Source organism: Caloenas nicobarica, chromosome 11 (assembly GCF_036013445.1).
Source record: "Caloenas nicobarica isolate bCalNic1 chromosome 11, bCalNic1.hap1, whole genome shotgun sequence".
Classification (NCBI taxonomy): domain Eukaryota; kingdom Metazoa; phylum Chordata; class Aves; order Columbiformes; family Columbidae; genus Caloenas; species Caloenas nicobarica.
Window position 1 is genome coordinate 9413622 of NC_088255.1, and position 17721 is coordinate 9431342.

The 17721-nt window shown below is 34.2% G+C and overlaps 1 protein-coding gene across 1 annotated transcript in view; it reads right to left on the reverse strand.

Annotated features, from left to right (window-relative positions):
• The window catches only part of ERC2 (ELKS/RAB6-interacting/CAST family member 2), a 400553-nt gene that overhangs the window by 213649 nt on the left and 169183 nt on the right, over positions 1 to 17721 (reverse strand). The window contains exons 8-13 of the mRNA XM_065642652.1: positions 16188 to 16325; positions 13031 to 13171; positions 12353 to 12493; positions 8835 to 8870; positions 2911 to 2940; positions 1822 to 2015 (exon numbers count right to left, since the gene is read on the reverse strand). Coding sequence (XP_065498724.1) covers positions 1822 to 2015; positions 2911 to 2940; positions 8835 to 8870; positions 12353 to 12493; positions 13031 to 13171; positions 16188 to 16325 — 680 coding nt within the window. The remainder of the gene's footprint in view (positions 1 to 1821; positions 2016 to 2910; positions 2941 to 8834; positions 8871 to 12352; positions 12494 to 13030; positions 13172 to 16187; positions 16326 to 17721) is intronic.

Below are 17721 nucleotides of genomic sequence, written 5' to 3' on the forward strand. Positions count from 1 at the left end.
GTTTGTAATCAATAACTCTCAATTTACTTCAAATACATCTGCCGAGCTATATCAATTCTTTATCTCTTTTTAATATAAAATATTTAAATCGAATTAACATTTACTAAAAATCTTCAATCACAAGCTTCACTACTTCATCATGTTCACCTTTGGATCTTGTCATTTTAATATTCAACTATTGAACATATATATGATTGCTACTTAACAAATATCTTAAGATTACCTTCCTGAACAAAAGTTTAACATGCCTACTATTGCATCTAGTGTCACACAATAATTCAGTAGGTTTTATAGCCCAGTGAGGATATCGGTTACTGTTCCTGTAGAAACTATACAGTCAGTTTTCACCAGCGTGGTCATACCTGCAGTCACTATATTACAAGCCTAGGTCTGTAACCGCCCCTGCAGAACATGCACGAATGGATGGAATAGGCAACACTTTCTTCACCACACAAACTCACTAATTGTGTTATCTTTATTCCAATATGCTGCTTTAAGATCCAGCAGAGTTTAGGCAGAACTCACAGTCATGGTACACAAAGTGACCACGCTTCATCACCAGCTTCCTCTGGCATCTGCTTTACACATTAAAATCAATGCAAACACCAGAGTACTCTAAACCCTTTCTGAAGTGTTGAAAGAGGTTACTGCTAATTAAAGTTATCCTCATGTAAACATTCAGTTCTATTTCAAGTACAAATCTTCTTTTTACACTTTAAATTTGAGGTCTTTGTTCTCATGACACGTTGATAACTATAAACCATTCATTATTATCACTATTAAAACTTTGCCAAATATCTGCAGAGAGAGAAAAGTTTTGGCAACAGATAACTGTGAAGGTTGCTAAGCCATCACCAGGTAAAAGATGCTCTACATATCTTCCTTTCCAAGTCGGGTCTGTTTTCCTTCCCCCAAGGTAACAACATTTCCAGCAGATCTTCCCCTCTTTCATGGTAGTTGTCCGTAATAGGACAGAGAACTGCTACGTCTTGACTGGAACTAGAGCAATAATCACAACAATGAGACCCCTTAAACTTCTCTTTTGGAACTATGAAGCGCTTTTTTTTCTGACTTATCACTAGAAAACAATTATATAAAATATTTCAAAACAAAAAATTCCTTCTTGCATTTACCCAAAAGTGGCTAAGTACAGGAAGGGAACAAAGACATTAGATCCACATAAATTGCTTATAAATCAAATAAATTGCAGCATACCATATGGGAGAAGGTTCCAAGAACTGTTTAATTATGAAGGGCACAAAACCAATGGATCCTAAAACCTTCCTGTCTCCATTAAGGAAAGACTGTAAAACCTTCCAAGAAATAAGACGAACACTGCCCAGTCAACATCAGAAAACATTCATTTGAAGCTGACAAAGACTACAAAACTACTGAGAAATAGTTACAGCTATTATTAAATAGTCATGAGACTTGTTAGAAACACTTTCCGATACTTTTCAGGACCTCTGAGAACCAGTGATGCTGTTCACACTGACAAAACAAGCGTGGGGACAGATTTGATTTAGCACTCCAACAGGGTTTTCTCGGAGGGTTGTTGTCACTGTAGATTGCATATGGCTTTTTCTATGTGTGTTCCTTTTAAGGAGACTGCTTAGAAAGTGGAAACCTTAAATTGTTCCAAAGTCAGCACACAGGAGATACAGTTCTCAGGTAGCCTTTTTTTTTCCATTTCTGATTCAATTTTACAGGACATAACAAATATTCTGTTAAAAAACATATTCTGCTGTTAACTTCTCTGCTCTGCAATGAAGATCAAGAAAATAAAAATGCCATTCAATGCAAGACAAATATAAGGATTACCTTTCTAACTCAGCAATTTTCTTATCTTTGTCATTCTTCTCATTCTCTACTTCCTTGAGTATTTCTAGAAGTCTGTCAACCTCAGCCTGAGCTTTGCCGCATTCTTCTCTATAGTAAGATGCCTCCTTATCAAGCTGTTTCATTCTGTCTGCAAATTCTGGATTCATCCGTGCCTCCTCTTCAGCCTCATGAGCCTTCAGAATCAATATTAAAAAAAAAACAAACAAAAAAACCAAAACATAAGGATGACAATAATTTATATAGCTTAGGGATCTTTACTTCTTCAGTCTCAGAGTTTGAATTTCCATTAAAAGGATTATGGGTATTTCTGTCTGATGACAATATTTTCTACCGAAGCATTATAAAAAGGAATGAAAATCTCTTCATAGTCTAAAATTATAGTCAATGCTACCAATCTTGAAGAAGGAAGGGCTTTATTAATGTTTTTTTACATATTAAATCAACCATACTTTAAAGGTGTGTTTTTATTTTTAATTAAAAAATCATCTTGTAATTTATTTAACTCACATTAGCCTTTTAAAGTGTTTCAAATACACAGGCAATTTCTTAATAAAGTATACTATCTCTCTTTCCACATATATATACACACTTTGTCTATATATATATGTACACACATACATACATATTGTAAACTGTATCACCACATGTTTCAAATGCAGTTTGAGGCAAAGAATTTAAAAGGAATAAATTGTTTTTATGCAATGTTGGTTCTAAAAGACAAACCAATAAGCTAAAAAGTTGCTTTCACCAGACATTTTACCCAATAATCCTTTTTCTATTATCATTAATACTTAACCTGAAACATCAGAAGAACAAGCCCATTGGTGAAAAGGTGAAAACGGCACAAACCTGGCAAACACATGCATGGATGGGTGGCAATTTCACAGACGAGAAAGAAGGCAATGAATACAACAACAGTGCAGAGCCCAATCTTACTCCCATCAAACCTAATGGCAAAAACCCAATTAACTTCAATGGGAGCATGATCTGGCATCAAGTGCTTTAAACTGTTGGCTGGAATAATCACAGACAGATGGAAACAACAATGCACTGCAACGCTTGGCCTACCCCTTGCTTCCCATTATTCCTAATTGGCATCTTGAAAGAGCAGGCAAGGAAAAAACAAGTAGTTTAAGGCAGTGCACATTAAACATAGAAAATTCAGAAAACATTCTCTGAACATACAGGAATTTTACAGAAATTCAGGATATTTAGAACTGAGGGTCCTCCAACTGTCTTACTAGGCAGAGATGTGGACTTATTTATCCTCTTAATTTCAGGGAATAGACAATGCAAGCAAGCAACGAAAGAAATGCAGATCAAAATGAAACATGCTTGTTTTGGAAAGAATTAATATAAACTACAGATACAAGAATGTTCATATTCTTTGCAATGGTTAAAATTTTCTATATAAATAAAGGACAAGTCTCAGTTTAGCATAAATACAACAACTAAAAAAAATGAAATTACTAGAAAAGAAACTTAGGTTTGCACGTAACATATCATTTAAGCATGAGGATAAGTAAAAACATAGTAGATTTTAAGTGTTATTTATCCCACTGTGAGATTTTTATTCAGAAGAAATATTTGTTTACCAAAATAAGTCAAGGAAATTACATGAGAAGCCTACTAAACTTACTGGCCTTGCTCTTCAAATTGTCTATTTTGGATTATAATACGTGCTCCAGCCCTGAATTCTATGCAGATACAGGGCTTTTCCTAACACAGGGCACATTCCAAGTAACATCCAAAGGATATCTTGATTTTACTGTTTGAGTGAGATGCTAGCAACAGATTCCTTTTCATCCTCATAAATCTTTCTGCTTTAATACTAAACTTCAATTTATTTTATACCCAGTGTTGAGTCAAGAAATTTATTTTCAGCTAGCTTTGTAATTTTTTAAGTGAATACAATACTCAGACCCAGGGCCAATTATGTGAGAGCCTGTGTATCAATCTCTAGCTGCAAACCACTTTGATTTTCCCTCAGCTCTATTAAGATATTATACAATGTTTTATCTCTCCTAAATAAACACTACGTGTTCTTTTGCAAAGAAAAAAAATAATTCCATATGTTGGTAAAGGTAAATTCACTCTAGGAAAAAAAAAATACAACCTAACTTCCACCTTTAAGATACTAAGAAGCATGCAAAGAGCATATTGTTCCCTACTGATCTTCGATTTCTCCTCCTCTCCCAAGGGTAAATCCAGAATTTTGCAATCCCCCTCTAGAGGCTATCACACTTTTCTATTCTTCCCTACCACCTTCTGTTCATTTTGGATATAATTCACTTATTAGCCATCCTTGCTTGTATCATTTCATAAACAGGCAAAACACCCACCTTCCTGCCTCTAACCGGTCTTCACTTCAGCAGATAAGAACTCTCAGCTTCAGCCCAAACTGCATCTCTACCCCAGTTTTAACCCAGGATGAGCAGCAATGCAGAACTGATAGAGAAGCCTGTCTTTTTTTTTTTTTTTTTTCTGCTGCTCATTGCCACACTGGACTTTCTAGGATGAAATATATAATTGGGCAAGAACATGACGGTGTCACCAATGCAAAGGTGCCAAATGTTTAACTATCGTAGAATATTCCTGTCACACAGTGGCTCAAATGTACTGAACAAATTATCTACTGCACAGCTTATAACTAAAATATCACCTGAAATAACGTATATAAATTATATTCCTCAATTTAGCCCTACAATTCTTGGTCAATAGCATGCTAAGGAAATTAATGTCAAGTTGCAAAAGTATTTTCAATTCTTATGCTTTCTGTGGTACTCATGCCATTCCATATTTGTGGGATGTGTTTTTAGAAAATTTGGTAGCGCAAACTTGGTCATTGTATTTTCCCATGGTTTTCAACACAAAGTGGAACCTATAAGGTATGATTAAATCTAATGTGATGTAAGTATCCAACCTACACAGGGTTTTGAGGTGCAGCACAATTATCCATAACATCACATATAAGGAAACATTCAGTTGAAAGACAAGCATCATATTATTCTAATCTTCTTAAAAAATATATATATCCCAGTATTGCAAACCACCAATTAAGTCGGTTGCCTCTATTTTTACAAGCACTTCCTATAGAATATTTTTGGACTACTGGCAGGAATCAGATTTCTACAATTCCAGGGCATTGCCTTGAAGAAGACAGAAAGGAAAGTTAGATAAAAAGGAAGAGCAAGAACATCAAACATTTTTGGAAAAAGAGCTTTGTGCAGGTGGTACTCTAACTTGCAATGAGTCCCTTGAAGGGAACTGTCATGTTGTAAACAAAGCTGCTGACATTACAAGAAAGCAAAACACAATCCCTCTGACATTCCTCAGACAAAGGCATAGCATTACTTAGAAGAGCCCTATTCTATTTTATGGCTTTGAAAGATGTGTTTGGATTTGAACTAGCCACTTGGGGCTTTTTTTTGGTCTGTTTTTTTGTGTGGTGGTTTTTTTTTTTTTTTGTAAGTTGTTATATACAGATCGGGGTGATTTGTTGACAGATAGAACTTGACTTTTGAGGTCAAACAGTAGGCCCAAAGGAGATGAAAGGCCACTCAGCTGATGTTGACCTTGCTCCTGCCCGGACAGGGCAGATTGCTTTGGCTTTTTGTGGGTTGTGGGAGACAGGCTTGGATTGCTTCTAACCAGAAGCTGCATGGTTGTAACAAGAATCAGAAAGTCTCTAGCTGTTACTGCTGTCCTCTTTTTTTAATATATATATATATATTTTTTTTTTTTTTTCCCCCCTTCATTTCTGTCTCTCTTTTTGCCCCTAAGTTCTCTGTTTTCTTGGGAAGAATACATTTTCTGGTTTGATGGGGCTTTATGTAGAAGAGTGACTGGTTCATGCATACCTTTCAGCAGCAAAGTAATTGATCTCTGTATCTGTAAATGACAATACTTGTGTGTGCAGATTAGGCTAGTTTGAAACCAGCACACTTGGTTTATGATGTTCTGTGATTGTGTTGTTGTATGTTATTTTTACAATTCAATAAAAATAGCATATCACTCTACTAAGTTCACTAAGATCACTAATTTTTACAGTAATGATGTGTCTGTTCTGATATTTGCTTAATAAGTACTACAAATAGTTTAGAATTAAATTAACATCCTTATGTAAACTACAAATATCCTACAAAAAAACATAATAGTGTGGCACAAACATGCAACATGAATTAGTCTATTAAAATTTTACAGTACAATCACGCATGCATTATTTCGCATAACAGAAATAGACGGATATATTATTTGTTTTTTAAAGCTTCAGACACAAACATACACAGATATCGACCAAGTACTTCATGAAAAAGTAAACAGAACAGCAGAATTTACATGCAAGAAATTACTTTGTAAGATCCTTCAAATTTTATTACTCTCTATAATAAACTAAAAAAAGAATTGCTGTCACCTTAAATTTTTTATAGTCTCCTTAAAATTCAAAGCTTTTTTTAATTAACTTCCGGGATTGGTCTAAGCAATTTAGAGTGGATTCTGCAAGTAATCTAAATTTTAGTCTGACATTGCTGTGATAGAGCATTTGGAAAACTAAGTCTTTATTATTCAGAAAAAGGTCCACCAAAACTCCAAACTAAGCACATCATTATATTTCTATTACTGTACAAAACCAATCATGTAACTTCTAATAATCAATTTTGCAAAAGAATTCATTTGGTATTTCAAAAATTTCACATTTCAAAACATGAAGAAATGTGTGCCCAATTCTCTTAACTTCTTATTCACACAGGCAAATAGACTGTGAAATCATTTGCTATAGAGTATGCAAGATTTGCACCCCTTCCATATCATCTCCACTTTGGTACTCAAATGCAGCTAAGAATAAAACACTTCTATCCATTGCTGTATTTTAAAAACATTAGATTCAGCAATAAATGAAAGTCTTGGAAGTGATACCTGTGTGACACAGTAGGAAAAAACCCACATTCCAACAAAAAGAAAATACTACATTACCTCATGGGCTAAAAAAGGTCTACTCAGAGATTGACTGTTGTTTCTCTGACACATGTAAACAAAAGAGCAATAAAACTTCAGTATTTTAAGATTAGATTACCATCTTTTTTTTATAACAGTATTGTTCTCAAAAAAAAAAAACCAAGCAAAAAGGAAACATTCCATTAAATAAAGCGTTGTAATGATTTACAGTGCAAAAAAATGTTTCAGTTAACTGATATTATGTCATCTCAGAGAACAAAGGTAAAATCTTGGCCTTGTGGCATTCAAAGAATATGTTGCCATTTATTTCAATCAAATAATGATTTCTTTTCCAGATCTTAGGTGGTTTTGGGGGAGAAGAGGATCATTACTACGTGCACTGTTAAAAGTAGACCGGTATAAGTAGGAGAAGAAAGAAGATGAGCAAGAAAAGTTTATTTAGGAAAACCTGTCTCACGGATATACTATAATTGCTGCCCGGTGCCAAAGGAAAAGGATCTTGCATCCATTATTTCAGAAATGCCAACAGGCTGTCCTCTTGAAAATTAAGCACGCAGCGGCAGAAAAAAAAAAAAAAAAAAAAGGACTGACCGACTTTGGAATACCGCACACAAATAGACTAAGAAGTAACAAACTAACTCCATACAGCAAAATAACTAATATTGAAATAATGACTGGAAAGCATTTATGAAATTCAAGAGAACAACGAACACAAAAAAAACTCCAGTCCGAAAAGACATGCACAGTAGGAGTGCAAATGATATGAACAGAAACAGAACTACCACAAAGTTTACCCAGATGATACAGCAAAAAGGGTTTTATCATTCAGAGGGAAAAGCTCCTTGACCAGCAGTGTGCTGGATGCCAGAGGTGATAATATCAGGTCTTATGCTAGTTACAATCAATTTATAACTGGATTCTAAAAGCAGTTAAGCAATAACTTTACCAATAAATACAGCACATTCTGTGGGACACTTCCCATACATAAGTCATGACATATCCATTCCATGGTTAGAAGCTACAGAACTTAGCAATAAGTTCCAAAGCTGGAATCCTGGTCCACTGACATTCATGGCAAAATTCCCTTTGACTTCTAGTGTAGGCAATACCTTCCCTAATGCATCATATCACGTTGCTTAAGCTACAAAACCAGTTCTTCTATGTATACTGCCCAATTACGTGGTAATTCCAACTATGATTACCGCATAAACTACAGTTTGTAAATTGCTATTACAGTTACACCTTTTTTCCTGTCCTGTGATGCTCACAGAACATTATATGTAACAGTCTCAGATGAAAAAATAAAAGCTGTTCTCTGCAGAGAGAATGTATGTTACTACTCTTCCTCAAACTGAAAAAGGAACACAGTCAACTCAAAAAGGTAGACACTGTGCAATTAAAGCAGACATTGGCAAGAATAATAATGCTAAACAAGCCAAAGCAATACTGTTTGGCTTTTTCAAATATTTCCTCTTGCATTCAGCATTTTATATTTTGGCATTTTCTTAAATTAAATACAATGTTTCCATATTCTTAATTTATATATGGTGAATGTGTACAGTCTTTTATGACTAAAACTGGTCTGAACTATTTTAAACAAAGACTTTTGAAAACAGTACCAGTCACTTCCTTGATATTATTATTCACATAATCAACTCAGTCACTTGAGATAAACTGAATAAATTAGAAGCTATTCAAGTTTGAAGGATCAAATAAAGTACTGCAGAAGGAGGAACTAAAAAGCAAAGCAAAGCAAAATAAAAAAAGTGTGCATGCTTTTTCTAGTGGAGAAGTTGAGGACCTAAAGGCTAGGATGTTTGTTTTCTCAGAAATACTGTCTGTACCTATTTAATACATTCCATATTCTTAAAATGGCCTTGAAGTCCACAAAGTTCATTTATTTGGCTATAACAAATATGGCATAGTGAGCATCAGAAGTATTCCACAAAGCTCCATAGAGGAAGAGCACAACACAGTAAAGTAATGGATCCTCATGCTTTCATATGTTACAGCGGGCATTTTTAAAAAGAACTTACTGGATTGTACATCTGATTGAACAACTGCTCAGCTTGCTACATTGCAAAGTTGGAAAGGAGTGAAGCACAGACAGGAAAAGAAGGAAAGATCCAGGAAAACAGCATTAGCTCAACAAAATCAGTGCATTTGCACAGAAGAACTTGTCATTAAAAGGTAGAAATTTAAGATTCTAAACATTCCTTGGTGAAAGTGAGAGGCACTGGGGAAACGTAAATGTTGACTTTGGCTCCTAAAAAAGAATAGCTGGAGTAAGAAATTTAGGGTTTGTGTTACTTTCCCTTTCTCAAGTTAAATAACCCATGAAATAAAGAAAGGTGTCCACTTTTGATGATACATTAAGTGCTGGTCTCAAGCAATGAATCACGAGAAGTGCTTTTGGCTGAGGCTGTGATTTATCACCAAAGCTTCAAAGACGGTAATAATAAAAGATTAATTAAATTGTATCATTAAATTTATTACTTTCCTTTCGTTTAACACAAGACTGAATTTTCTATGCAGAATGACTTTCAAACAGTACAGCTTGGCAAAAAGTACTTTAGCAACTGCAAATATGACAGTAAGCAAGTAAATTTAAGATAATGAAAAACAAAAAAAGGAGGAAATTCTAAAGTGGATAATACGATTTTATATATATATATATACACACACACACACACATATATATATATATAAGAAACATTTAGCTACCTATTAGGTAATTCCTGTTGTTCTTTCACTAGTAGCAATACAAAGTAAGTCAACAAAAAGTCTGTGGAATTTTGGTAAAAAAAAAATCATTGAGCATTCTTCTGGGTTTTATGATTTTTTTTTTTTTTAATATGAGTTTCAATCCACTATCTTTGTCACAAAAAGTTTAATAAATATGGCTATGGTTTTAAAAATTATTTTGTGTACCGAAATATAGCACAGTCACATGAATAACTAGTCTTTACTAATATCTTTACTACTTTTTGAAATGTGTCTCTAAAATTATAACAGTAGTTTTAGAATCAGCATGTTTTCTCCTGCTGAAATGCAAACAATCCAGTCATGTAATACTGAACAATGTTTGGATCTAATCATACCAAATCGAAAACATCTTTATAATCAATAAATGAATCTTATTATCTCCAAAAACAGGAAGGAGAGAAAATAAGGGAAGAGGAACTTCAAAATATATTTTTTTTTTTTTAATTTACAGATTTTGCTCGGACTTGCCCCTTGTACATGTTTTCTTTCAGGCATAGCACTTATTACTGTTATTGCTCATGGAAAACTAACTCATAGCAAGTGTGCACAGATTATCTTCATATTTATTAATATGATTTGTTAAAACACATAAATCAACATTAAACTGTAATAATTTTACAATAGCATAATGAAAATGCCTTCTCTATATTTTTCAAGAGAGGAGTAATGTGCAAGCTGCATTCAAATTTCTTAAAATAACAGATAGCCCCTTGGAGTTACTTTTGAAAAAAAAAAGCTATAAACTGTGCCCATTCCTTCTAGCATCCACAGTGGTTAATGTTCACACATAAGCACACTTATGGGACAGGCAGGTTAATTTACTCCGAACTCTGTTGATGTTCCCTCCTACTCTAACTCAGACATATGCAAGAATAACCCAGATTTCTGTTTCAGTTACTTTCCTAAGAAGTAAAAACATGGTGAAGGTAGATTTCTGGGGACCAATTACTTTTAACACAGGATATTTACAGGTTTGAACATAAAGTATTTTATTAGAGAAAATGTGAATTGAAAATTACTGTTTGGAGTCTACTGTCATTAGCAGTCACTGTTTCTGTTCAACTAAATATGCCCACAAAGAAGGTTGTAACCACATTTTATTGTGGAAATACCTGGTCTCCTACAAGTGTCGGGTGAATTTCCATTGGGGCTTTTTGCTGTATTTGTGATATAATAAAACTATTATGTTTTCAACTTTCATTTAATAATCCTTTGTATTCATACACAGGGAACATGCTCCCTTTTTATATGAAAGACGTCTCAGACACTCTCTGACTTTTACAAGCCCTTATTTTTCCATGACTGTATGATGTGTTTATATGTACAATCATAAAAGATTGACTTAGGATTTCAAGTCCTTCAAGAGAATTTTGATTTTCTTTTTAAGTGATCTGTGCTTGTAGGATTTATTAACTAGTTTTTTAAATGAAGAAAATTAAGATACTTCAGACTGTAACACAGTATATTTTGTACTGAAGTGCAATGTAAACAAATACAAAGTAAGCTAAAGCAAAATAAAGGACTTCCAGAGAAACAGCTTCTTTGGATATTTTTATCCTGAAATCAATAGCATTTATAAGCTAACAAACATTTAAAGTAGTTATGTTTCCATTAAAGGTTTTTGTATAAGTTTATTTAAAGAGATTCCCTTCCCTCCTCTCCACAACTAAACATAATAACACAGGCACCTTATTGTATATATTTTTTTCTGTTTTAAAATATAACAGAAGTAGAGGGTTTACACTCCAGTATACTTTACACTTATAGCAAGACCTTCTTCACAGGTAAGGCTATTGGAACACTGCTTAAACAGAGCAGGAAACTACTCAACCTGGATAATGAGAGCGTCAGAATATTATCTTAATGGTGGTAATATTCACAGAACAAATATTCTTTTCTAGAAAACAAAACGTTAGATATCAATATAAAAAAAAATTAATGTTTGACATATATTTACTCATGAATTGCAGAAGGCAAACATAATGCCCAAACCCATCAAATATGTCATGAGAGCAGACATTACCACATGACACAGAAATGACACAGAAAAAGGTCAAAGAAACAAAGTATGGTAGAAAGGGCATCAACAAACTAGCAAATCATTTAAGCAAAAACTATTTTAATCCATCAATTTTAATAAAACCATGTTATAAAATATAGCATTTGTATGTTTTCCTTTAAATGCCTGCTTCCACTACTTGCTGAATGGAAATACCAAATTACTAGCTGAGATAAACCATGCATTTTGTTGCTTAATTACTGCAAACGTGTTCACTAACAAAGCCAAAAAAAAAGTCAAAATAAAACCTAGCTAGAATTTCCATTTTTGAAGCAGATTTTTTAAATTATTATTAAGTATTACAGCATTTCCTGGGCAAGTCTTCATTTTTTTTCCTATGCTGCAAACATTTCAGGCTTCTTCTAATAATGGCATAAATTAATAAACATAGAAATTGCTGGTTTGATAATTTATTTCTGCTCTTCTACTTTCTCTCCAACATCCTGTTCCCAGCTCATCTATTTGTAGTAGCTTCTCAGAATTCCCGCATATAGGGAATTATTCGTATTATTCAAGATAATTTCTGAGGCTCGCTACTGGCTTGGGTACAAGCCTCTTACGAAAAAGTTAGCAGTATTTGATGCAAGCATCAGCAAACAGTATAAGATGGGTAGATTTTAGATTTATTCCAGAAGAGTAAATAAGTACATCTTTTCAGGCTGAGGGTGTGGGATGTTGATTTTTGGTTTTCCGATTGCTTTTGTTTGTTTGTTTTAAGATGCAACTTACCTTTTTCAACTGTGCTTCCAACTTACTACACTCTTCTTTCTTTTGTTCTATGGCTATTTCTAAAGACTTAAGTTTGGAGTCTCTTTTCAGCCCTGCTGATGCCAATGAAGATGCATGTTCTTTGAGATCGATTAAACTAGACTGAAAAATGACCAAGAGTAAAAAGTTAATTCCTAGTCACCAGCACACTAACTTATTGCCAACTCAGTAATCACTTGGATCCTGTTCCCCCTCCCCTGCCCCAAAAAGAGTTGACACAAAGATAAGCATTGATAGCGTTTTGAGAATACAACCAACTGGAACCACAGGAGCTGGCACACAGTGAAATATAGAAATATTCATAACACACACAAGTTGACATTATATTCTGGAGGTACGATTACTTTGAAATCAACTGCTCTGACAAACAGGAGCAACAATGGAATATTTGAGCCTACTGGAGGCTTATGTAAAGGAAAAAGTAGAGATAATGACACACAACTATGCAAAAACTGAAGCAATATTTTATGTACAAAGGTGAGGACTATGAAGAATGCTTAAGAAAATAGCAGTTCAGAAGCTGAACACTGGAGTGGCACAATTTCAGTACTTAAAAATGATTCAAGAGTAATCCTAGCGCACTTTCTTTCATCATAATGACATAGATAGAAGAACATAGATTTTACTGAAAAGACTGACCTCTTTTTCTGTCAGTTCGGCTTGTAAAGCATTAACTTTCTCCTTCAGGTCTTTGTTTTCTTTTTTATAAGATTCAATTTCTTCAAGCCTTTCTCTGTCATCTCGCTCCCTTTGCTCCTTCAAGCGCTCTATTATTCTTTCCTAACAAGGGAAAGAATTGCAAAATGGAAAAGTTGGGAATCATTTAGGAAAAGACAGAATAAAATTTCCTTACATTAAGTACCACTCAGAAAAATCAACCTTCTGAAGCAGACAATGACTGAGTTAATGGTATTCAAGTCAATGCAACATTTCCCCTGATTTCACAAGCATCGGATCAGGGTTTTAAATACTTGATAAGAGTACCATAGTACAGAAACTTCCTTAAATATCTATAGTGATATGAATATGTTTAGTCTTGTGATAGATATGGGAAGTTAGTATTTCCTGTATTCATAAGTGACTGAAGTCTTGAATAAAAGTTCAAAACAGAGAGGTCGTGACTGGTTTATTCAACTTGAATTTGGCTGGTTTTTGAATGCTAATAGCCTTTTATAATGTAATTATTTGTATTAGTAAAATTAATGTTAAATATTATTAGAAGATTTTTAAAAAATAAATATCTTTACCAAATAAGTAGTTATATTTACATTTGTAAATCAATGTATTTTGAATATTTAAGACACTATAAAATAATCAGCACTATACTGAATAATCATGTAATAAGACTACTGGTATAGTTATTTTTTGCTACCCAGTTCCTGAGGAAAACCTTTTCAAAGGGGTGGAAGTTCATAATGCTGCTTTCATTTTGCATCTAGCATTCACCTGACATCAGTGACCCACTTTCACAATCTAGCTAACTGAATACACATATTACCAAATTATTGCTGCTGGAAGAATCTTCACAGTGATGACGTACTGTGTTCCACTTAGCACAAAATCAAAAAGATACGGTGACAACCAAAGGTAGCAGCTCCATGTAATTAAATGTTTGCAAGACAGTATCAACTGTCTCTGCAGCAAGACCCCTGGAACCAGTGCGGTACCCAGCTCCTGGCTTCCCCAATGTCAAAATCGCCCTCTGACTCACATCTGGCAGGATTTCAGGTAGAAATGTTTTCATACAGAATGAAGGTCCTTCAATAGCAACGTTGTTGAGTATTACACCACAGACAAACCAGTGAATGGACTAGCTTTTTTTTTTTTTTTAATTTTGCTATATAGATTATGCAAGAAAGGGATGATTTGAGATATTAAATAACTTCAAGTTTATTCCTAGTAACGAACAGTACAAATCCTTAGTTCCTTGAATATTAAGGTTGAAATGACAGCCTCCACTAAGAGGAACAGTTTAATAACGATTCAGAATCCTCCTAGTTATATTGAGACTTGAACATTTCTTGAACATTTATTTACCTCAATTATTTTTTTTCTTCTAGAACAAATTAAACATTATTTCATGTTATTAATGAACAGTACAATTTTTTTCTCAATCACAATAGAAGACTAATTTATCTGTCAGCTGCATAAGGCTAAATGTCAAAAATGTGTTAAAAGGCCCTAAAATACCATGTTTTACTTGATTAAAAGCTAACTTGCAGAAATCACAACATGTTCTTGTTTCAGTCTTATTTGCATTGGCGAGCTTTCCTTACACACTAATCTAGGACCTCACAGGTCTAATCTATTTGCACTTTATCACAGAAGTAGGAACTGAATTGCCACAGCATATAGCTCCATTATCAGACATACTCAATTGCTTATCTGCTGTATGCTGCTACAGTAGGACCAACTTTATAAATATCAGCTTCATGAAAGCAACCTCTTGAGCTGCTTTGGGCCAGTCCAAGAGCTGAGATATTATTTGAAAAGTTTCTTGTTAAAATATCAAGGAAGCTGATAGCAGTTTTGTATATTCTGATTTTCAAACTTTTTTTTTTTTTTGATGGGAGTGAACTTAGTTTTTGTTTATTGCAGTGTAACCTTTATTTTGTTCAGAACTTTTAGTACTTTGACCAGCTCCAAACTTAGGGTTAAGGAATTGAACTAAAACCTTTTTGAGTTTAGTTCTAAAAAGAACTTTGTGTGATTTCTTATTAATATGCTGTGAGATTGGTGAGCACTCTGTCCAGATTAGGAATGAAAGATTAACAAAATGCAGATACTTTCTTTACTGTATAAATGCTGGAAGCTTATCCATATGAAGCCACGGATGTAATAGCAATGCCAAATTTTTTCACTGTTGTTGACCAAGCAAATGTTAGTAAGGTGATTAAACACACAAAGAAAGCAAGAATCCAACACTAGCATTTTAGGTTTTAGTACCAACACCATAGTTGCATTTTAAAGTTGCATACAGTCATAAATACCCTCGCAGGTATGCAGAATGGCATCTAATACTCAAATTAGTTGCACTGACCTATGCACATTTAAGTGATATACATCAAGATCTGTGAGCTGCAAAAAGTGAGTACTTGTACTAATTTTTTTTTGGCACATAAATTCACTTGGATTACCCTGCATTCAAAGCTAACTGGATGAAAAACCCTGATGTCACTGAAACTGGTAGGAATGTTGCCACTAATTTAAACAGTCCAGATTTATCCCTTCTGCTAGGTAGATTCAAATTAAATACATAGTTTTTAAAGAAAAAAAAAAAAAGAAGTAATTCTCCATTTTTTATGATATACAATTTCTCATCTAAATTAACTGTAGGAAATCAATAGTGCTAACAGCAAGCCAAGGTAACAGTTGGTACAGTCACTTGCTGATGGTCTTCAGTTAGGCTCTGCTTAACAGAAAAACGAACAGGATAATCAAGATCACAAAGCCATAAAAATACCCCAGACTCTACCTTCTTTAAGTCAGGTGTCCATGCCTTTCGATTCTTTCAAGAAACAACCACTCATCCCATTGACCAGGGGAAAATCTTCCCATGTACTGGGCCACTTACTCCATGCCCATTTCAGAGGACATCCTTCCTTAACTCAGAGTCCTGTTCCAGTTCATCAGCTGGGAATCACTCTGTGCTTATCCTACCGGAACACAGACACCTGCTTTCCTGACAAGGCCCATGAGCTTTGTTACCTGTATCAGAGCAACTTAAAAAGACATTTTCTGGACACACTTCACCCACAAGAGCAGCACATAATGCTGTCCCATGCGAAAACATTACCTTTTCTGACAGAGCTTCTTCTAAGGTTGCCAGTGCTGTGTCTGTGTTACTAGAATCCGTCTGTAATGACTTCACTCTGTCTTTTAGATTGGTTAGTTGTTTGTCTTTGTCCCTAAGTTGCTCCTGTAGATTTTCAATCTGAAAACAAAAACAGATTATAATATTCACTAACCTTGTCTTAACATTTAAAGAGAGACCTGGGTGCTAGGATCAATTGAATGTATACGTATCACACATACAATACATATGCCTCAGTATACTGCCATGCGTTTACATGGTATAATATCAAGAGCTTTTAACTTCTGTCCTTCCCGTTTTGTTTTCCTTTGCTAAAAAGTATCATTTTATACTAAATTATAGGGAAAATCTCAGTGCAAATAGGTATTTTATTATTTAAATATTAATCACGTCAGTTTAAGGTACTGTATTATCTCAGAAATTCAAAGTATGTGTGGAATTACCCCTTCAGATTATTCTAGTTGCAGTAAGAAGGACAAAGAAAGGGAGAGACAAAGTGAGTTCAGTGAGCCTTAAACTGAGGAAGAAGAACAATAACCTACCTATCTATAAACCTCTTCTTCCACAATGCCCTGCGGTAAAGGAAACTCACCTGGACAGAGACCAGGATGTTTATATTCCAAAAAGCCAAACCCAGAAACAGAAAAACCCAAACAACCCAAAGGCCACCATTTCCATTCCCCTTCTTCATCTCCATGAAGATTTAAGGTATGTCACTCTATATGGGATATTAAAGCTGCTTTAATCAGGTCTAGTTCTCCCTTGAGCAAGTATTTCAACATACTGCTATGGTACCTATAAAGACACTGGTCTGTTAAACAGGTCATGATTTATAGTGGTTAGGTCAGAAAGGTTTTGCACAAACAATTGTCCACAGGACCATGTGGATTTTGGAAAAAAATCTGAATAAAAGCACTCAGCTTCTGATTGTCATGGCAATCACCTTAAATGGCTGTAAGGCACTATGACATTCTGGACATGATGCAGAGAGGATGTGTGATACGTTGTATTTGTAAAATTGTGTTAATTGTCTGTCAGAAGCACAAATAAATAGTAACAATAGAATTACCTAGTCTATTATTTTATATGCCACTTCATATAATACAACAAAATATGCCTAAATCCATAAGGAATCATTTGTTCAAAACTGTTTTATATATGCTGTTAAAATTAGACAAATTATTTCTATCATCAGAGATTCAAATTCTTATTTTAATCAGTGATTTTACACCTTGGATCACACACTGTTGCTACTGAAACAAATGAAGTTTTGCCCTTCATTTCATAAAGTAATGTAATTTTTCTCATGGCAAATTTAAATTCCATTTAAAGCAATTCAGGTTTTAACAATTCAGAAGAGAGATCCTTCAGAATTACTGTTAAACTGTATTTAAAGATTCTTTTACAAACCTGAAGCTGAATTCAGTGCGTGTGCAACTCCGCCGAAGTCAATAGTTATATCAATAAAAATTTGGTTTCTGTATGCAAAAATGTATAACCAAAAATTAAACACACT